Genomic DNA, 22500 nt, shown 5'->3' with positions numbered 1-22500 from the left:
ACCAAGCAAGACCAGCAGCTGCTTGGGACCCCCAAGCGCCTAGATAATGAATAAGAGCCCATACTGTACTACAGTAGTGGTGAGTTTGGGGCAAATGTTCATTCGTTTGCATTTTCGATTGGCGCCCCATCTGAACCTAGAAACGCCTCTGGAGAGCACAGGATGTCACTTGTCAAAACCCAAAATAGCCCTTAATTTATATTCTTTTTGGAAAACTCCCGTCGATAAATCCACGATTGTGAATTTCCCCGACTTCTCATAACGTCATTTGTAATTTGATTGGCCGAGAGATGATCGGACCAGGTGGACAAAGGACAGGGATTGGTCAGGTGTACAAGATGCCCCAGGCTTGGGAGCATAAAAGATGGCCAGTCCAGAGCTCGAGAGGACAATGCCAACGGAATCCCAAGAGACAACCTGACGCATCTCCTCAGTTGATCAACTTTGCTGTCTGGCTTTGCAGTAAGTAATTCTCGACTTTGGTTTGTGGGACTTAGTTTATTGAAAATACTTAGTCTCTGGAAAAAACTTAGTCTCTGACAAAAACTTAGCCTCTGACAAAAACTTAGTCTCCAAGAAAAACTTAGTCTCCGGAGAAAACTTAGCCTCCGGAGAAAACTTAGCCTCCGGAGAAAACTTTGGTTTTACAAAAACTTGTTGTCTTGCTGAAATGTTTCAAGTCTAAGATGTATTGCATTGGAAACTTGTACGTTGAACTTGCTTCTACAATGTCCCTCACCTGAGTCGAGTTAATAAAAGTCTCCATCAACAAACTATGCCGGTGTATTTGCCTATTGAATGATTTGTCTCCTAACTTATTCTTATTTTACCCCATATTCACATGGCCTGTTGATTGACACATCGATTGGAAACCACGACAAAACTGGCGTCTACGAAGTCAGGATATTGAAGAGGTCAAAGGCCAACAGAGGTCATCTTTGCCAACCACTGGAAGTGACATCAAAAGGGGCCCCAAACACCAAATTGCAAGGTGAGCGCATTGCTTTAAATTAATTAATTTTGATGTCAGTTCCATGTGGGGGTGAGGTGAGACTCTGGGACCTCTAATAAAAAGAACTTGTGCATAAGGACTAATGATTCAGAATGGCAAAAGATTGTTGATGAGAGACTACTGCATAAGCCGTCAGTATTGTATGTTTGTCTGTCTCTGTTTGTTTTCCTTGCAAGGGGGTTTGCGGCTTTGCCGTGGTATGCGCATTAGTGGGAAGGTTATCTCACAAGGAATTTTGGGTACCCATGTAGCTAAGGGTTTTTAGCTGCGGTGTGTTTGTCTGTCTTTGTTTGTTGTCTTGCAAGAAGGTTTGCGGCTTTGTCGTGTTATGCGCATTAGTGAGAAAGGTTATCTCACAGGTCATAAATTTGGGATCCCGGGTAGCTGAGGGTTTTTAGCTGCGGTATGTTTGTCTGTCTCTTTGTTTGTCTGTTTGTCTTAAAGGCCTAAATGTTGAATGTTGAATGTTAAGTGTTTATTGTACTGTGTTTATTGTTGACCACTTGTTGGTACCAGTCCATAACTGTTACATGTCGTGTCTTGCACTTTGTGTCAGTCTGTGAAATGTCGGTCTTGTGTGTGTCTTGTCCTGGGGTGGTGTGAAGAGAGAGCGTGGTTTCGTTTCCCTTGTCTGTCTATGTGTATGTGACTGAAAGTCGACTAATTCTGAATGTGAAGTACATGAATTGTGTGACTGTGGTTAGAACTACTAGTCAGATGATATATATATGAAGAATACTGAGAGGAAAAAATCATCAAATTGTCTTAAATGGGAGTTTTGTCTGTATTTCTTGTATGACAGACTTGTGAATGAAATGCAACGTATTGTTATTGAAAAACAGCCCACTAATCCGTCCACCTACACGGTGGCAGGAACGGTGAAAGAAACATCCACTAAGTGTTCTGCCTTTAAGGTAATGCATGTGGTCTCCCAGTGGTTGGCTGAACAAAATCAAGAGGGAGAAAGAATCACACAAAGTAACGATGAACACAAAGTGATGATAATGAACCTTACGGCCTTAGTGCTGCCAGTCCTACAGAACCTGTCTGAAACTGATAAGGGAGTGGAAAGCGAAGTGAAACACTTACAGAGGACTGAGGAAGCAGCAGTTATGTTGAGAGAAATGCAGATTAAAGAAATAAGTAAGCAAAGCCTACAAAAAGGAGAACAGAAATTCGTTAATTGGCAGGGAGGTGGGACACAAAAAGAAAAGGGCCAGCAGAACAATCCGGTATGCTGGAACTGTAGGCAGAAGGGACATATGAAGGCCAAGTGCCCCATTCCTAAAGACCAGAGAGTCAGGAAGAGAATCTGGGGGGAGAGAGGCACAACAGAGGAGAAAGTATCGAGGGGTCAGGAAGTATGCATGTGGGAGTGAATGGAGCTCCAGCGAGAAACTACTGGAGCAGTGAGTATGCACTGTAGAGTATTTATGAGAGGTTCGGCTTGTGAGTGTGTGCCCGCGTATATAGTATGTGTGCATGTGTGTTGAATGTTCAACACAGGTGTAATTGTGTGCAGATGTTTTGTCTCTTAACCCTGAGAGCTCGAAGCATTTTTGTTGGTGGTGATTTTTGTGTATCGGAGTTGGTTCAAGGAGGTACATTATTAATAGAATTAGATTTGAGATATTGATAGGTGGATTGTGGAAGTGAAAATAATATCTAACATACAGATTAAACCTCTTATTGGCTAAAATTGCAAGCACAACTGTTTTTCAACATATCAAAGCACATTTGACCAATTAGTACAGGGTGTATGCAGGGTTTTAAAAAGTATTAAAAGTTGATCAATTAAAAAGCCAAAATGTAATGGCCTTAAAAGTAGTAAATTTGCTCAAAAGGTATTATATTTTGAAAAACGAGGTACAGTATTATTTTTTTTAGTTGTACCATTTTGACAAAAAAATGGTTGATTTTGTATCTGAGGGCAGTCATGGGTACGCGGTTAGGGCGTCAAGTTGCCAACCTGCCAGGTTGGTGAGGGGTGTAATTAACCAGTGCTCTCCCCCATCCTCCTCCATGACTGAGGTACCCTGAGCATGGTACCGTCCCGCCGCACAGCTCCCTTTAGGGCGTCTTTGTGCAAAAAACGAAAGTGTAATGACATGTTAAGGAGGTAGAAATGACAAAAAATGTCTTGTTAATACTCGCATCGGAGTGTTGTGATGGTTGTAAAAAATAATCTAAAGGTAGTGAAAAAGGGTATTAAATGGTAGTAAATTTGACTTCAAGATTGGTGTATATTTTGCCATTACAGTGAAATGCGTATTATAGACGATTTTGGAATTTGTGATCTGAACCCCCTGAAATAAAAGGACTGTTGACTCATCTTAATATAGGATCAAGGATTTTTATAGATTAAAAACATTTTAAATTCATTTATTTTAACACTTTTAATTAAATTGTGCAATGTCATTTTGAAAACAAACAGATATTGTCATATTGTAGAATTTTGGATGAATTATACTGCCTTTGCAGTGACAAACAGGTGGTTTAGCATACACTGTTGGAGGTTTCAATATTGAGTGTCTTTCTGTCTCTGCCACAGAAATGTGCATGTTGATAGTTGATGTGTCTGATAAGGGGTGCCTGCCGAAGACCTTGGGCTACTTACAGACAGCCTCTGAGACAAACAGGAGCCATCAGTATGTTTTAATATCTATAGCATACGTGTCAGAACACTCATTTTTGGTATACGTGTCAACTTTTAGTATACATGTCTGATTTAGAGGTGGACGTCAAGAATTCATTATATGGTTTTCGAATTTGTAGTAAGCCAATGTATTGATAAAAATAATGTTTGAAGTCTCTAATATTTAGAAACATGAGGTTGAAGTAACATATGATAAGCGTTGCCATGAGAAGTGTTTAAGCGTATCACTTGACAATTATAACAAGGAGTCGTACCCCTGGAGATTTTAGGGTTAATGGAAGTTTTAGTGTTAATTAGAGTGTGAGGGAGAAGTAGCTCCAACTGGTATGCAAGTTTGTTGACTTTGTGTGGGAGAGAGGCATGTTTTGTCTTTTTAATGTGTGTAAGAGGGGTAGACAGAGACGTGTCTCTTGCAGTAGGGCCTATGTGTGTGAGAGAGTGTAAGATAAGCAACGTGTGTGTGAAAAGGAGAGAACTGAAATAAGGTGTGTAACTGGGTAAATTAATCATAAAAGGTTTCTACACAGATAAGTAAGGAATGAATGTGGATCATACCTACTGTAAGCAAATACAAGGTGGAGCCTTGGTAATTAGAAAAAGAAAGAGGGAAACTACGCTATAAGTGAAGTGAAAATAACCACCTAAGGTGAGAGTTAAGTGTTCACTGTGCACTGTAGCTCAAGACTAGCACTGCAGTTATACATAGAATTAAAACTAATAGAACACAACTAATAAAAAGAAAATATTTTGTAACACTATATCACGATTTTTGATCACTCTCTTTCCCAGAGACCAAGAGTCCAGTGAGTGGCTGCAGTGCAAAGGGGAGAGGGAGGGGTAAAGGACACTCAGAGTGTATAAGTGAGACACGAAGAAATAATTTGTATTTTGCATGTGGCATGACGGATCATTGAGCACGACATTGTTCCCAAAATAGGAAGAACAACATGAGTGTAGATGACAAGTGTACCTAGAACCAACTTGTCTAATCTCTAGTGTGCACCCAACTGCTCTTGATTCAATGGAAGTAGCAGGCCATGGCAATAACTATTTCGCAGGGATGCGTAATTTGCAAAATATCCCTTCCACTTCGTCATTGAGCAGTTGATGGTCGATATAAACATTTACAAATGGACTATATAGACATGAACAAGACAGTGAGAGATATGAGATACGTGTTAGTAGTGGTGTGTAGATTCTCAAGATGGGTCGAAGCATATCCTAGCCCAAAGCAAGATGAGAAGTGACTAACCTTTGATAAGGGAACTCATCCATAGGTTTGGAATACCACAATGGGGGCTTTTGTCGCCAACATGTGGAAAAAGGTAGCTCAGAGCATGCGAATGAGGTTGAGATTTGGGTGTATATTTCATCCTCAAAGCCAAGGCATGGTGTAGAGGGCAAATGGTATGCTAAGGTGTTGAAAATCACTCAAAGAACAGGTCTGAATTGGGTGGATGAGGTGAAAATGAGGTGTGAGGTAGATTGAAGCACCCACTTGACTAGGGTGACCAGCTGTCCGGACTTCGGCCGGACAACCCCGCCCCTTAACTTTCTAACCTAGCGTCCTTGCGCGCACCCATTGCTTCGACTTGCCGAATCCCCGCCTCCATGGAGAAAACAGTGAAGTTGGCATTCTAAACTGTAGGCAGAAATCAGGGAACAGCGCTGCCATCTTACCTCAGACTAAATTCAGCTGCCAACAGCTGTTTTACTTGTAAAACAATATTTTTTGGGGGAAGGATTTTCGCATTTCATTATCTCACTCCGATAAAGGAGTCATCAGTACCACTATTGTATCAGAGACGGCAGGTTACGATAGACAAATCCTTCCGTTGTTGTCTGTGACTCTGTGTAGGCTTCGTATTATTTTTTTTAAAATGTATTTTGGGTAGTCATTCGTAGGCCTAATAGCCAACAATTAATTTGATTAACTTTGAGGTCAGAAGTGTGTTTATCAGCGGTGTTTTAAGGGAGGCAAACCGCTTCTGTCAACCTTTTTTTCCATGCAGACGCTGGATGGAGCTCAAAATACAGACAGCGCCCGTGCAGAAAGACGTTTCTTTGCCCTGTTTGTAAAGTTGTGAGAACCCTCGTATCGTTGTAAAGGCATTTAGCGGACAAACTTAGTTGCACTATGCGCTGCCACCAGTGCAGGAAAAAATAGGAAACAGACAGTAGACAATAATATAGTTACCTTATTTAACTTTCATACAGTCAGTTAATGAACTTCATATAGGGCTATTGCACGGAGATTTCCCCGACATAAGGCGACAGCAATACAGTTAATTCGCTGGGCTAAGTATGGGGTTATATCTGGAGTAACATGGCGGCCGCAGATATCGGAAACGTGACCGACTGTCAAGGTCTAGTTTTCGTCAATGACGTTGCCTCGCATCTCGAGGCCATAAGCAAAAGGCTAGGAGGAAAGGAAAAACAAAGAGAGGGACACACGGACGTCGCGAACAGGTCGTAAAAACGGACCGATGGCCACCCTACACTTGACACCACAGGAAATGCTCACGGGGAGGGCTATGCCAACCCCAAGATTACGAGATGCACAGAGGCCGCCCGCCGAGGCGTTGAGTCGAGAAATGAGACAGTATATTTTGCAACTGTGTAATATTCACAAAACTATTTATAATGAGCAACAGGCAAGAGAAAGACGTCTGGGGAAGAATGCTGAGGAAGAAGGGCTGCCGGTGCGTCCAGGGGACTACGTGTTCCTGGGAGTGTTCAACCGATCTGGACCCTAGAGCGGAGGGACCATACAAGGTAGTGAAGGCCACTGGAAGAGCGGTAAGAGTTAAATGATCAGATGTGTGGTATTGCCTAAACTGTTGTTACAGGGCCCCAAGAACAAGTGGGGAATCCGAAGGCTAGAATGACCCGCCACCTCCCGAGTCCTCCCCAAGAGGGGGTGACAATGATGATGACAGTGACGGACCACCAAGGGGGAGCAGACCCAGGTCGGGATGAAGACGGAGGGCCGTCCCAAACTCCGTCGATATCTCCTGGGCCTTCTAGGCCTGGGGCTCCTTCTCTCTTTTCTCCCTAGTATTTGTCAGCAGGTAACCGTAGCGGTGATCCAGAGCTCCAGGAGGGCCGAGATCCAGGAGAAAACGTGGATCCGATTACCGCCAGAGACCCATCCAGTAGCCCCGCGCCCGATGAAGGAGGGGATGAGGGGAGTGTACCTGCCGTGCCGAGCGACCGCGGACGAGATGACCCAGAGAATGGCAGACCTGAGCAGCAGGATGATCCAGTCGCCGAGCCAGGAGGAGAAGTCGACGTGGGTACAAATGCAGAGCCCGGAGGAGCGGACGAATCTACAACCATCGATGACGGACAGCCGACCCCAGCGGAGGAACCAGAAGCACCTGGAGAGGAGCCAGAGGAAGGCGTGGAGCAGAGGAGATCCCATGAGGAACTCCAAGCCCCCTCAACGTCGGAGACGACCTTCCAGACATTGAGAGGTGGCCATCAGATCAACCTTTCGTCAGCAGAGGGTTCCTAGAGGACCTTAACGACCCAAACATTCCACCAGAATATGGGCCCGAGCCAGGAGGCGTTGGGCCCCGAGGAAGAGACTCCCAACCGCCCAGTGAACAAGAAAGTGTGGGAGGGCACGGGGCAGAGCAAGAGCATGTCGAAGATGAACTCCTTGACCCCAAAAAACTTTCCGTAGACCCGCACCATCAGGTGGGTCATGGACTGATTCAGCAGCTGACGACGGGGGTGCATGGGAAAGACTCCTCTCAGAGTTCCCCCGATGACTATGCAGTACAACAAGCCAAACTATTATCCAGACCTAACCTCTTCGGAGCTGATGATGACCCAGTTACAGCAGCATACTGGGAGTATGATGAGTCCTAAGGTGAAAGCAAATCTGACACAGACACAGACACACCTAGGAACAGATATCCCCCAGGAAGATGTAATGCTAGGCATAACTAGCTCAGGCGAGGGAGGAATCCTGGGAGAAATGGACACACAGACAGAACTGACCAAGGGTATGAATCTGACACCTGAGGGCGTTGAACTTGAGAGGGGGTTGGGCAGAGATGACCCGCAGGTAGCCCAAAACAACCCTGTGGGGTCTCAGGTATCAGGAGACGAGGCCCTTATGACATGTCTCTACACCCCGGACACTTATGAATCGGTGTGGGTATGGCAGTCAAGAGACTTTAAAAGACTGGCTACTTTTAGCAGCGGACAGCAGGAAGAGCCGTGCGATATATATGTTGCGAAAAAACATTAGGGCAAAGGTTTGGAACGATGTTGAGCAGAAAAGAATTATGATGCAGGTAACAGGCATGCAGGAAGGTGATCAGAACTATTTTGCATGTCTTCAGCGAACAACTAAGGACCCTGATAGTTGGTCCCCTGCCGACATTTACATGAGTCGGTGGGAGGCTAATCCAGGACGTCTCCGCAAGAAGCGTGAACTAATGAATGACATTTCTGAATGGTTTGAGACCAATGCCTGGCTCCACTGGGCAGGTCTCTATATCCTGAAGGGGACTGTTATGCATGCTCTAAGCAGTGGTTGAAAACATATGCCATTCCGGTCCTGTTCTCCTTGTTAGATGTGTGGAGACAAGAGGAATCTGGAGTGGTGCCTGGGTTTCCTGCCTGGGGTGGGGATGTGGAATTTTTTTAATTTCCCTGGTGTGTACTTGAAATTGGTAGTGCAAACTAGGGATGCAAACGATTAATCGAGTAATCGACTTTAATCGATCAATGTGTTAATGAATTAAAAAACATTAATCGCAATTAATCGACAATTCAACTGACAAGAGACCCAGGTGAAATGGACATGTGAAGAGTGTGTGTGAAGAGGGCTGTGAATAGTGTGAATATTTCACCTTTGGATTAAAGAATTGAAATAGAATTAATTTAAATGTGGTATTTTATCTCAATTTTTAATTAACATTTTTAGATTTAGTAGGTTTTTCCAGAAACATTGAGATTTTGGGGAGAAAACGCCGCTTATCAATTAATCGATCGATAAGGCTTTCAACTAATCATTAATGAATTAATCGATAATTTGCATCCCTAGTGTAGACCTTCCTTGGGACAATCCCAACAGTTTCCAGAATGGGGAACTAATATTGGATGTATGTAAAAGAAAGTTCTCAAACATAACTGAAACCCAAGATGCATGGATAAAAGACTATACAGTAGACAGAACAGCAAAATGTGCTTTTTTTGCAGAGTGCTTTTATGGCCGGCTCAAAATAGGACAAATTGGCGTAGTACCATCTCCAAAGATCTTGGGGATGACTGGGAGGATGCCATGGAATTGGTCAGGTACATGTGCGTGGGTGAGGATAGGGCAGAGAACAAATATCCTTCCCCTATCCAGATTAAATTCCACTAACTACATAGACAATGCTATCAAACGGTCTAAAAGATCCTCCGACTCGAGTCTGACGAGTTTCAAAATGACCTCAATAGAAGACGTGCCACCCGAATTCACTGCCCGGAATAGGGTTATAGGGGGATTTGTAGCTGCAATACCAATCATTGGGACAGCACTGAAGGTTTCAGAGAACATTAAATGGATAAATTTTGTTTATTACAATCAACAACAATTCATGAATTACACAATAACAGCGTTGGATGTCCTCAATGAAAGACTGAACGGGTTAACCGAGAGCTTGGTCGCAAACAATAAAATGACGCTCCAATTACATCTGGTAGTTGATTGGCTAGCAGCAAAAGAAGGAGGCATGTGTGCGATAGTTGGGGAAGATTGATGTACATGGATACCTCCAGCGAATAGCCCTGATTTAGATAACCAATTCCGGGAGGCCATGTCCAGTTTGATACGAGTAAGAGATGTAGCCCATTACCATGCAGGGAAGGACAAAGGGTTAGAATGGTCAGGGGTAGGAAAACTTCTTCTCATCAGGTTGGGCGTCACTAACAAACACCAGAGGCTCCTTTGGGACCACTATTCTGGGCTGGGTACTTAAGGTGATGTTAGGTATAGTGATAGTGGGTGCCCTGGTGTGTTGTATAACTGCATGCTGTGGGAGGATCTGTTCTAAAACTTTCGCTAATATCATTGAGAAACAACTGATAGTCCCAGGCCCAATGGAAGAACTCGCCAGAAGGGAAAATGTACTTGACACAGAAGTTGAAAATCGTCTCTATGAACTAATGGACAGGGTTCAAGATGAGGGGTTTCAAGAAAAGGGGTTCCAGTCAAGCCGAGTGTGAAACTCCCTGTATGCGAAAGCTAGTGTCGCAAAGGGGGGAGGTAGGGAGTTTTTGATTTTGTTTCAATTCACACTGATTTCCATTCGTTCATCTTGATTGTGATATTATTCTAGCTGTTTTATTTCTATTTTACATGGTTTTATTCTTACATTTTGTTTTATGTCAGGCCAAGATTTACCTATGTCTTTACTTGGTTTATTTTCCTTATTTTGTGTACTGATTCTATTTCTTACTTTCCCTATACTTTCTTCTATTTTAATTTTCATTTCTTATTCTTACCTTGAATATGACATTCTATTCTATTTTATATTGTTTTATTCCATTCTTCGTATTATTATTATTATTATTATTATTATTATTATTATTATTATTATTATTATTATTATTATTATCATTAATCATATTTGATGAAGTTGGTGGAGACATTATAGGAGCGATTGACTTTTATTTCTTTTTCCTCTTTCAGAAAAATCTCTATAATTTCATTTTGTTTCATTTTATTTCATTTCATTTCATTCTATGTCCTACGTTGTTTTAGTTTGCGACCTGTGTTTCTCATTACCTTTATTTCATGTTTTATTTCGTGCACTTTTGTTATGTGTTAACTGCCTTTTTGCTTATTTATTATCTCTACCGTGACAAGCAGGAGGTTCTTTTCTGAATTATGTTGGTTTATTATTTCAAGGAACAGGGGTCGCCATATAACTGTGTTGAAGTACATGAAAAGTCTGTGTTGATCAACTGAGAAGTTGCAAGGTGTGAAGAGGTTGTTAGGGAGAGTTTTAGCGGTCCCATTAACGATATGATAAAATGTAAAGAAAATATATAAGTCAAAAGAAAAGAGATTAAGGTAGAATACAGTGTCAGCCAGTCATGAGGACTGAAAACGGTGTGGTGCCCGACACTTTGCTGGACCACTTAGATGGCCAAGGCTTTAACTGCCTGGGATAACGAAGGACGATTGAGGGTTTTCTGTACATAATACCCCACTTGTGTGTGTGCCCGACTTGTGCAAACAGTAGTCCAAGGGAGTGAAAGGGAGTGCAGAAGGAGGCAGACTGGTTGCATAAGCTGGGCTGGGGGTACACCTGCATGTAGAAGCTTTTATATATAATCAATATAGGTAACGTTAATTTTTCTTTGAGGACTAGCCCTCACACGCAAGGCCGCCAGTGATCTCCGTGATTAGGGTAGATTTCCGCTTGCTTATTACACTTATCATTATGATTATTTTTACGCTTTTATGATTAGTTTATTAGTACTTTAATATTTAACGCTTAAATTAGTGTATGCTTAGATTTATTATGCATAGATTAAGTAGTATTATGATTAGGCCGAGTGCTCACTATATTATACAGATTATATGTATATGTTATATGTAACCACATGTTAATCAACCTAGACGATGACTTGAGGTCCCCCAGGAGAGGTCCATCCTAAATCTAAAAAGAAGGCGAAATTCTGTAAAAGGAAGAAGCCCAGTTTGAGGGAGCTCAAAGGGCCCGAATGTACGAATGTGACGCTACTCAGCTTGGCAGTTTGACACGACAAGTGGATGGTGATTCCCCAAGAAGGGACGTGACCGCTGGCAAGGTGACCTCTAGCAAGGTGATGCTAGTGAGGCTCTTGCAGAGTAGAGGAGCGCCCAAGGCAGGGGTTCACCCAGTCGGAAGCCTGACTTGACCAGCTGAAAGTAGTCGTAACCATGCGCCCGAAGAAGTACCTATCAAAAGGGTCTTGCATGATGCAGATCCGCCGATAGAGGTTCCCTCAGTAAAAGAAGAGGTCTGGGAAGTTAAAGAGGATGAGCATGGGCCCCTCCCGGGAGACCCAAGGATCTTAGAGTAGTGTTAGTACCTAGGGGAGTTGATCAAATAAGGATCACTCTGACGATAATGCTTATGCTCACGCTTATGCAAATTAATTTATATTCATACTCTCGTTAAGTAGTAGTAGCATATTATCTCTATCTATAATATGTGATCTTTAAGACTATAAGACGTACCTAAGAAATAATGATGTAAGAAACATATAATAGGGAAATTTCATTCAAGAACCGTCTCGGGAATGCAAAGGTCCCTAGAAGGATACCAGATGGAACTCACACTCTCATGAGGCTTAATAAGCCTCAAAGGGGGGAATATGTGGAGGAAATCTGGTATATAGAGTGACAGATTAGTTAGTGCTTGCACCTAAAGGATAATAAAAACGAACAGTATATTATATTACTTGCATTATATTTATATTACTATTATTACTTTTATATACTTTTATTTCTATTATATTTGCATTTTCACTTTTAATATCTTAATTCTCTTATGTTGAACAGAGACACAGAACCCAAAGTGTGTGTGTGTCTGTTAATAAGGGCTGCTGTGCCTGACAGAGGCCCAGTCTGGGCGTTTTGCCAAATGCAGGTGTACATCACTGCTTTGACGGGGAGGCTTGTATGTGGGCAAGTGTGTGTGTGTGTGTGTGTGTGTGCGCAGTAGTGGCTAGGACCTGATAAGAAGTCTGGGAAGACTGCCAAGTGCAGGTGGCGCACATCACTGTCTTAACAGGGATGCATGTCTGTGTGTGTGTGCGTGTGCCTTAACTTACATGCCTATACCTTACAATGAAGAGAAGTAAGAAACATATTAAGTATTACATTAAGTTGACGTTAAATTGGTTTTTATTGAAGCTCTATTTATATAAAAAAGATAAAGGTGGTTGTCCCTAGATGTGACCATATACTAATAGAGTCCCTCTCCACATACAATGTGACTGACTGAAAAAGTCCAAGCTAGGCCAGACCATCGTTGGGAAGTTTCCACCGTAAGAGACCAGGTGCGTGGCCTTGAAGACTAGGGAGTGAAGGCGTCTGGGTGTCCAGGACCCCCTAGACGTCCATGAGGGTGACAGCTATAAAATATGACTTCAGCGGCTAGACTGCTTTTGATAGTGGCCTATGGACCTACAGTAACATAAAGTATCTTTGTGACAGCTAGCAACAGGTGTTGTTTAACCGCAAACTGCCTTAATTAGGAGCATCAGGTGCATCCTCGTGCCCGCGTTAGGAGAAGGGGCTACGTGGCTCCAAAAGAACAAAACGGGAGTTTCTTGTCCATATAGGCAGGAACACCGACAGAGGAGGCCCATGATTAGGTCCTCGTTACATAGTATTCATTGGATCAGAGGCCCTTTCAAATTGCTTTGTCTCAGGCCCAGTAGCGTCCCTGCATGAAGGGTCAAACATAAGTTACACATTGCAACTTCGTTAGGTCTGGACATAAGTTATAGATAACGGAGTCTAGGTGACAGGCCTGATCCCATCTCCCAGTGTTAATGAGGAATATGATTTAAGCACCTATCAAAACTTTCCGTGAAGAGAACACAAGAGGCGTATCTAGCTACCAAGCAAGACCAGCAGCTGCTTGGGACCCCCAAGCGCCTAGATAATGAATAAGAGCCCATACTGTACTACAGTAGTGGTGAGTTTGGGGCAAATGTTCATTCGTTTGCATTTTCGATTGGCGCCCCATCTGAACCTAGAAACGCCTCTGGAGAGCACAGGATGTCACTTGTCAAAACCCAAAATAGCCCTTAATTTATATTCTTTTTGGAAAACTCCCGTCGATAAATCCACGATTGTGAATTTCCCCGACTTCTCATAACGTCATTTGTAATTTGATTGGCCGAGAGATGATCGGACCAGGTGGACAAAGGACAGGGATTGGTCAGGTGTACAAGATGCCCCAGGCTTGGGAGCATAAAAGATGGCCAGTCCAGAGCTCGAGAGGACAATGCCAACGGAATCCCAAGAGACAACCTGACGCATCTCCTCAGTTGATCAACTTTGCTGTCTGGCTTTGCAGTAAGTAATTCTCGACTTTGGTTTGTGGGACTTAGTTTATTGAAAATACTTAGTCTCTGGAAAAAACTTAGTCTCTGACAAAAACTTAGCCTCTGACAAAAACTTAGTCTCCAAGAAAAACTTAGTCTCCGGAGAAAACTTAGCCTCCGGAGAAAACTTAGCCTCCGGAGAAAACTTTGGTTTTACAAAAACTTGTTGTCTTGCTGAAATGTTTCAAGTCTAAGATGTATTGCATTGGAAACTTGTACGTTGAACTTGCTTCTACAATGTCCCTCACCTGAGTCGAGTTAATAAAAGTCTCCATCAACAAACTATGCCGGTGTATTTGCCTATTGAATGATTTGTCTCCTAACTTATTCTTATTTTACCCCATATTCACATGGCCTGTTGATTGACACATCGATTGGAAACCACGACAGTGGCTTAGTGGGCTAGTGCACCATGCCATTGTGCCGGAGACGTGGGTTCGATTCCGGCCCAAGGACGTCTTCCGATCCTCTCTCTCTTCTCACTCGTTTCCTATCTCTCACTGTCCTGTGAAGTTAAAAAAGGTGTAAAAACCAAAACAAAACCTGCCAAATACTAGCTCCAACCAATTCCATCAACCAGCTGACCCTAATTACCCCTTCACAGAGTTCAATGGATTTATTAGTGAAATCACCCGTGCATAGGCAGAAGAATACATGGGAGGACTTTTACTTTCTAAATCCAGATTGTCTGCTTTCGGATCGGCTGGGGCTGAAAGGCTGGGACGTGTGGACAGGCCTCTTATCTGAGCACGTCATTTTAAACTTGAGCACTTCATTTGCATGACATTTTTTCATTATTTATTATTTTGTTCAGTGTCTTTGGGTGTTCAGAAAGATGAAGAAGATTTAGGTTTGTTTCCTGTGTTCTTCATGAAAAGTAAAAGCTTGGGGTGCTGAATGCAGCACAAGGACAAATCTGTATGTGTATGCAAACTTGAAACTTAAAAAAAGATCTGATTAACTTTTAGTGGCTTTTTGGCTTGTTTAGACAGGGGAGAAAAATAGAACCAGGAAATTAAGGAAGACAGAGAATGGGTGGGCCACAGCCGACCCCCTGTGACAAGTGTGTGTGAGAGAGAGCGTACAAGGTAACACCATGTCCTAACTACAATGCACTAAATAGTTTAGATCCACAATGCATCCATAGATTCTAGGAATGGAAATGGAAAGCCAACAAGGAAATGTACATTGCGACTGTTGTACACATTTAGTCATCTCATGCCCACAGAGACATTAGCAGTTGCTTTTTTGTGTTTACTCCATTCCGTTTCATGTTGCTTTTTATTTGCTAATGTGGTATCACCCTCCATGCGTCTTACCCAGTTCACAGGCGGTGCCAGTCCAGCCGTGGGGGCAGGTGCATCGGCCGCTGCTGGAGTCACAAGTTCCCCCGTTCTGACACAAGCAGCGTTGCTGACAGTCCACACCATAGAAGCCCAGCATACACGCTACAGTACAGTGCAGCATTAAACACACACACACACACACACACACACACACACACACACACACACACACACACACACACACACACACACACACACACACACACACACACACAAAAATCAATCAAATTATTAATATACACTGAGACATATACAGAAAACACATACTGTAAACACACTTAGGTCATCCATACAAACATACACACATATATAGAAAGGACAACAAACTGAAACGGTCAACTTGACCCTTACACTCTGACAGTCAGTGAAAACAGGATTGAGAGAACCTCAAACTTCCCACACTCGTATACACTATGACACACACAGACACAGACACAGACACAGACACACAGACACAGACACAGACACAGACACAGACACACACACACACACACACACACACACACACACACACACACACACACACACACACACACACACACACACACACAAATATACAGGCAGATACAAACGCACACACCCCCACTAGGCCTCATTTACTGTAAGTTCTCCCTCCAGTAGCTGCAGGCCATATAGTTAACTGAACTCTTCAGTCACTGGACTCTTATTTTCCTGTGTCTCCTCAGACGACCACTCAGAGCCTCTCCTCACTCCTCACTCACACTTGAGGTTTTCCCATTAGCAAAAGGCTCACTTCACTTCACTTCCCTTCCCTGTAAGAACAATACAGCGAGGCGACTCCAAAAACAACCATGTGTTTCCACTTGTTGGCCATCACACACTGTAGTGAGCCATTTATGAGGGAGCTAAGCATGACGGCTTACTGAAGTATTGATCTCCTGTGTGCAGTTAGGTAAGACAGAGGCCCCTGTGGCCGCTACCTGTGAACACTGCACTCAATCTGACCACATATTAAAATATTAGGTTTGCTATAAAGTGCACATCCAGATTTTAAAAAGTCCTTGGAGGAAGTTGGCCATGGGGAAATATCACAGCCACACAAAACTGGTGTGAAAGGTGGGATATCATTCACAAATATATATCCATTCACGTAGATCAACAAGTCCATATACACATCCTGCACCAAACACCCAGTGACCTCGGGAGAGTCACTGAAGATGTGTCCAGCAGGTTGCACCACCAGGGGATCATCAAGGAGGGATAAATTACATGAATTGAGCTGGCAGCTATATTTGAAACGCCCCCGCCCCCTTCTCACTCTGCCTTAACCACACATTACACACCCTTGTTTTAAAGATATTTTTTGGTCTTTTAGACTTTATTATGGACAGGACAGTATGAGAGGTAGACAGAAAGCGAATGGGAAGAGAGACAGGGAGGGGGGTCGGCAAAGGACCCAGGCCGGGAATCGAACCCGGGTCAGCTGCATGGCAGGCGAGTGCCCTACCGGATGACCACAGCAGGGCCCACATTACACACACTTACCCTGTGAGCACTGCACTCCATTCCACCCTGGTTTGCAGACACACTGGCCATTGGCTGGGTTACAGGTGGCGTTGTTTTGGCAGGCACACTTCTTGGCACAGCCCTCTCCAAAAGAGCCCACAGGGCAAGCTGTGGATGGCAGAGAAGTTGGGAAAGACACAGGTCCACACAGGTTAGCTCATGTCCACAACAAGCAAGCAACCTGTATGGTTTACACTGCAGTTTTGGACATCTTGAGGATTATTATGAGAAATCAATGAAATGAATGTACTATACAGTGCATACACTGTATTTCTATTTAATTCATACTATATTTATTTCTGTATGCATTAATAGTTTGCATTCTGTAATATGTAATGTGTAATATGTATTGTGTATGTATATTAGTTGGTGTATTAAATCATACTATGACAGATATTAATAAATATGACAGACCAATACATCATTCATGTGAATGCCTCATGAGTTTGGCGGAGCGTGTGTGCTGAGGTGTGTGTTGTCATGGGACTCACTCTGGTTGCACTGGGGTCCCAGCCACCCCGCTGGGCACTCACACCGGCCCGTCACATGGTTACAGCCGCCCCCATTCAGACACGCACACTTCTGCTGACACTCCAGACCAAAGAAGCCCTGCGGACATGCTGACCAGCCAAACACACACATACATATGTACATTAGCACACACATAAACACATAGAAAAATAAACACACACACACACACACACACACACACACACACACACACACACACACACACACGCACGCACGCACACACACACACACACACACACACACACACACACACACACATACACACACACACACACACACACACACACACACACACACACACACACACACACACACACATTATGACCATTTTCATAATGGTCATGATTTTGCTTAGCCTACAAAATGATTACCTTGTGCTACATAAATATTTAGGCAGTGAGCTTTCAGCCTGCATGGTGCAAGTACACACATGTATGAGTATTAGTGGTGTGGATCGGCACTGCCCTCACGATCCGATTCGATCACGATTCGGGAGGTAGTAGATCCGATTCGATTCGATTCTATTAGATCCAATCCGATTCGATTCAATTCTACAATGCATTGCAATGCATTACATTTCTACTGAACGCAAAGCAAATGTTCAGCCATGATGAGGAAATACAAGTAGTCAGATACTGAGCAACAATTTATTGGCTGTTTTCTGTATCAGTCTGTATCAGTCTTGCAATGTTTTGAAGTGTTTTTATTTAATTTAATATTCATTTGCTCCCGAAATATCCATGGAAGTAATTGAAACTTAAAAAAATTGCCGGATTGATTCTGGAACTTGCCGGATCTGGATCTGGATCGTCCATGCCCCGGATCGATTCGGATCGCCGAATCGATCATTGTTGACACCACTAATGAGTATGTTTGTGATATCATTATTGTGTGTTTAAATTAGCACGAACAGACAAACTGCTGCCAAGAGAAGAGAGCATGACCAGCTTCACTCACGTTTCTCACAGTAAGTTCCGGTCCAGCCCACTTTGCAGGTGCACGCTCCGCTCACATGGTCACATGTGGCCCCGTTGTCACACTGACACCGCTGGCGACAACGCGGCCCGAACGTACCTGCCGGGCATTCTGGGAAGAGCCACACGATGACAAAATGTCTATTATTGTGTCTTACACAGGGTCATTATATTATTATTGTTTTGTAATATTGTCTTTTACAGGTTCATTATATTATTACTTTTGTAATACTGTCTCTTACAAATGTTTATTATAACAGCAGTTACAGTGAGCCTGTTTAGTTTATGCATGTAACATGTTGCATATTTATTTACAGTCCACATATACTAACACAGCATTAAGAGCGATTTGCTTTCTAATTATGCTGAATGATATTCATAATTTCTGCAGCAGTTTTGTTTAAACATAGGATTTTAGTATGAAAGTTAATTCATTCATTCATTCATTCATTCATTCATTCATTCATTCATTCATTCATTCATTCATTCATTCAGATCAGTCAGTCAATCACTCATGTATGAAGATGGCCCAATAAATGTTCTAAGCAAGGTTTTTAGTGCCTGTTTCCCCCAGAGGCAGTAATAATGTTGTGTATCTGCACTCACTCTGGTCACATCGCGCTCCAGTGAAGCCAGCCTCACAGTGGCACATCCCTGTCACCGCGTCACAGGCGCTGTCCCCATTCTTGCAGTCGCACGCCTCTGAGCAATCTGCCCCCCACTGGCCAGGGTTACACACTGCACACACAACAAACAACCACAATGTAGAAACAATGCACTCGTCCCACAATGTAGAAACAACACACTCGTGAAACACACAACCGTATTTTACATAGTAAGGCTTTAGAAGTTGAGATTTGTCCAGTGTGTGTGTGTGTGTGCGTGTGCGTGTGTGTGTGCGTGTGCGTGTGTGTGTGTGTGTGTGTGTGTGTGTGTGTGTGTGTGTGTGTGTGTGTGTGTGTGTGTGTGTGTGTGTGTGTGTGTGTGTGTGTGTGTGCATCTTTCTGCATGTACCTTTCCTGCAGTTGTGTCCAGTCCAGCCGGATGCGCAGTGGCAGCGGCCGGTCACAGGGTGGCACCGCCCGTTATTCTCACACACACACCGCTGCTGGCAGCCCTGCCCAAAGCGTCCCGTAGGACACACTGCTCACACACACAAAACACAACAGTTACGTACATGTACCCAGTTAAATAGACACGTACATACGCGCACACACTAGCACACACACACACGCACACACAAACACACACATGCACACACGCACGCACGCGCACACACTAGCACACACACACGCACGCGCACACACTCGCACACACGCACACAAACACAGACACACACACAAACACAGACACCGAGACACACACACACACACACACACACACACACACACACACACACACACACACACACACACACACACACACACACACACACACACACACACACACACACACACACACACACACACACACACACACACAAAGACAATGATTATAATACAAGGGTATGAAATACAAAGGTATGGGATGGGAGTGGAAATTCACACAATGTCATGTAGTCAAAGAACAACACTCATCACATCTATTGTACATTCACAGAGAGAACATCTAGTCTGGCCGCCCCATACCCTCATTAAGAGGGTCTGAACCTGTACAAGTGAGCATCATTTTCATGTGGGAGGGGTGAACTTCAGAGAACTTCAGTGCCACATACCGTTTTGGCAGAGTCGCCCAATGTATCCAGGAGGGCAGAGGCAGGTGCCATTGAGTCGGTCACACACCCCCTTGTTCTCACACTGGGGACATTTCTCCTTACACGCTGGGCCCCAGCGGCCATCCTCACACACTACAAACGCACACAACACACACACACATAACAACAACATCACCAACCAGACACTGTGTGACTGAAAAGCTTGTTGTTAGTAGCAGTGTACGTTCATTTTACATCATCTTTCAGTTTTAATGCATGAGGGAGATGAATGATACAGTATGGCAAATGTTTCTCAGTCAGAGAGCCAGTCAGTCTCACTCAGCATCATGTCCGCCAGCAGCGTCATCTGCAAACTCACCCTTCTCACAGCGTCTCCCGATGGTGCCGTTGACACACAGGCACTGGCCTGTCACCTTGTCACAGGGGGAGCCAGTGCAGTTACAGGCATGAGCACAGCCCAGTCCAAACTTCCCCTCAGGGCAGTCTACAGCAGAGCACGGGAGAACAGAGATGAGACACCTTCACAGCAAACAACACACACCTGCAGAATGACTACAAAATACTGTGTCAACACCAGGTCTGTATTGTAAAGCCAGGTTGCTCTTATTGCACAACAAATTTTATCTAGTATGAATGCCTATTTGACTAATTGTGAATTTACAGTATATCCACAGCACAGCACATTCTACTGGTTCTTAATTCAATGCATGTATGCATGATTCAGACTGTGTATGGTTTTAGTATTAGATGTTTGATTTTATCAAAAATGCATGTACGCTATGGAAAGCAAAATGTAGCAAAAAGGTAGTAGATCAGAATTACAGAGGGTTGAGGGAGGGAGAGTTGTGAAATCAAAGATCTCAGAGTACTAAATCCATCCTGAAGGAAGATAGCTGATTTACTGTATAATACACAATACACTATGGCTAATAATGTCATGGTGTTTGTGAAATGTGCATGTAAAAGCACGGTACCCTGGTCACAGTTGTCCCCCCTCTTTCCTGCTGGGCAATGGCGTTGGCATGCACCGGTCACAGGGTGGCAGCTCACACCAGGCGGGCACTCACACTTGCCCTCGCACCCGGCGCCATACGAGCCTGGGTCACACTCTATAACCACATGCACACACACACACACACACACACACACACACACACACACACACACACACACACACACACACACACACACACACACACACACACACACACACACACACACACACACACACACACACACACACACACACACACACACACACGCAAGCACACACAAACACACACACACATGGATGAACACACACATGCGTACACACAGACTGCTTCTGGGAACAGTTGTACAAAAAATAATGTCATTTGACTATTGACTTATCAAATATCTCTGCAGCATAAATCATTTGGATGCTGGATGTTGATTTGGATGTCCCGGTATGTGGAATGTTGTATAGTTTATAGGTAAGTTGACCATACCTTCTTTGCAGGTGTCCCCCTGGTATCCAGGTTTGCAGGAGCAGGTGCCATGGCGACGATGGCATTCCAGAGTGTTGTCCTGGACACACATGCACTCCTCCGAACAGCCAGGACCAAACGCCCACTTAGGACAGGCTAGACAAGATGAGGAGGAGGATGGTGATGTAGAGGAAGAGGAGGAGAAGGAGGATGGTGATGAAGATGAGGAGGACATGGAGGAAGAAAAGGAGAAGGAGAAGGGCGGTGATGAAAAGGAGGAGGAAGAGAAGGAGGAAGAGGAGGATAAGGAGGGGGAAGAGAAGGAGGAGAACGGTGATAAAGAGGAAGAGAAGAAGACAAGAAGGAGGAAAAAGAGGAGGAAGAAGAGGAGGAAGAAAGGGAGGGAGAAAATTAAGGTGAACAATCACCTACAGGTGCTAGACAACAAACTGCTGAAAGAGAAATGTTGAAAGGAATCTTCATTATCATAAATGTCAACATAAGCTCTGAAAATGGCTTAAAGAAACTCACGCAGGTGGCAGAAGCGTCCGTATAGTCCCGGGTCACACAGACAGGCTCCATAGGTGCGGTGGCAGCGCCCATTATTGGCACAGTTACACTTCTTATTGCAGCTCTTCCCATACAGGCCCTTAGGGCAGCCTGGGGAACACACACGTACGCACGCACGCACGCACACACACACACACACACACACACACACACACACACACACACACACACACACACACACACACACACACACACACAATAACATAACTTCACAAACACGAGTTAAATCTCTGTACCTCATAGCCTGTTATTACCATGTTATAAGGGTGTTGTAATCCTACAGTGGGTAAGTTAAATGTATGTTGGTGGTTGTCAAATCGCTATGAATTACCAACATATTAATTGTTATTACCATGTTGTAAATATGCTAACAATGCACAGCAGACGTATGTGAAATGCATTGTGTGTGTGTGTGTGTGTGTGTGTGTGTGTGTGTGTGTGTGTGTGTGTGTGTGTGTGTGTGTGTGTGTGTGTGTGTGTGTGTGTGTGTGTGTGTGTGTGTGTATGTTGGCACTGTGCCAGTGTATACCCACCATCCTCACACAGCTCTCCGCTGACCCCCGGTGGGCATCGGCACTGCCCGCTGACTGGGTCGCAGGTGGCATCGTT

The 22500-nt window shown here is 43.9% G+C and overlaps 1 protein-coding gene across 2 annotated transcripts in view; it reads right to left on the bottom strand.

Annotated features, from left to right (window-relative positions):
* Positions 1–22500, bottom strand: part of megf6b (multiple EGF-like-domains 6b) — a 167878-nt gene that overhangs the window by 16765 nt on the left and 128613 nt on the right. For both annotated transcript variants that reach the window (XM_063215721.1, XM_063215722.1), the window contains 12 exons: positions 22425–22500; positions 21853–21981; positions 21343–21477; positions 20848–20982; positions 20232–20357; positions 19874–20005; positions 19174–19302; positions 18766–18897; positions 18143–18271; positions 17146–17274; positions 16634–16762; positions 15101–15229 (listed from right to left, as the gene is read on the bottom strand). The exon at positions 22425–22500 is cut by the window's right edge and continues 53 nt beyond it. In XM_063215721.1, the coding sequence (XP_063071791.1) occupies positions 15101–15229; positions 16634–16762; positions 17146–17274; positions 18143–18271; positions 18766–18897; positions 19174–19302; positions 19874–20005; positions 20232–20357; positions 20848–20982; positions 21343–21477; positions 21853–21981; positions 22425–22500 (1510 nt within the window). The remainder of the gene's footprint in view (positions 1–15100; positions 15230–16633; positions 16763–17145; positions 17275–18142; positions 18272–18765; positions 18898–19173; positions 19303–19873; positions 20006–20231; positions 20358–20847; positions 20983–21342; positions 21478–21852; positions 21982–22424) is intronic.

This window comes from Engraulis encrasicolus, chromosome 14 (genome assembly GCF_034702125.1).
Source record: "Engraulis encrasicolus isolate BLACKSEA-1 chromosome 14, IST_EnEncr_1.0, whole genome shotgun sequence".
NCBI classification, from domain to species: Eukaryota; Metazoa; Chordata; class Actinopteri; order Clupeiformes; family Engraulidae; genus Engraulis; species Engraulis encrasicolus.
Note: the sequence above shows the minus strand (reverse complement) of the source record. Positions and strands in the feature narration are given on the sequence as shown.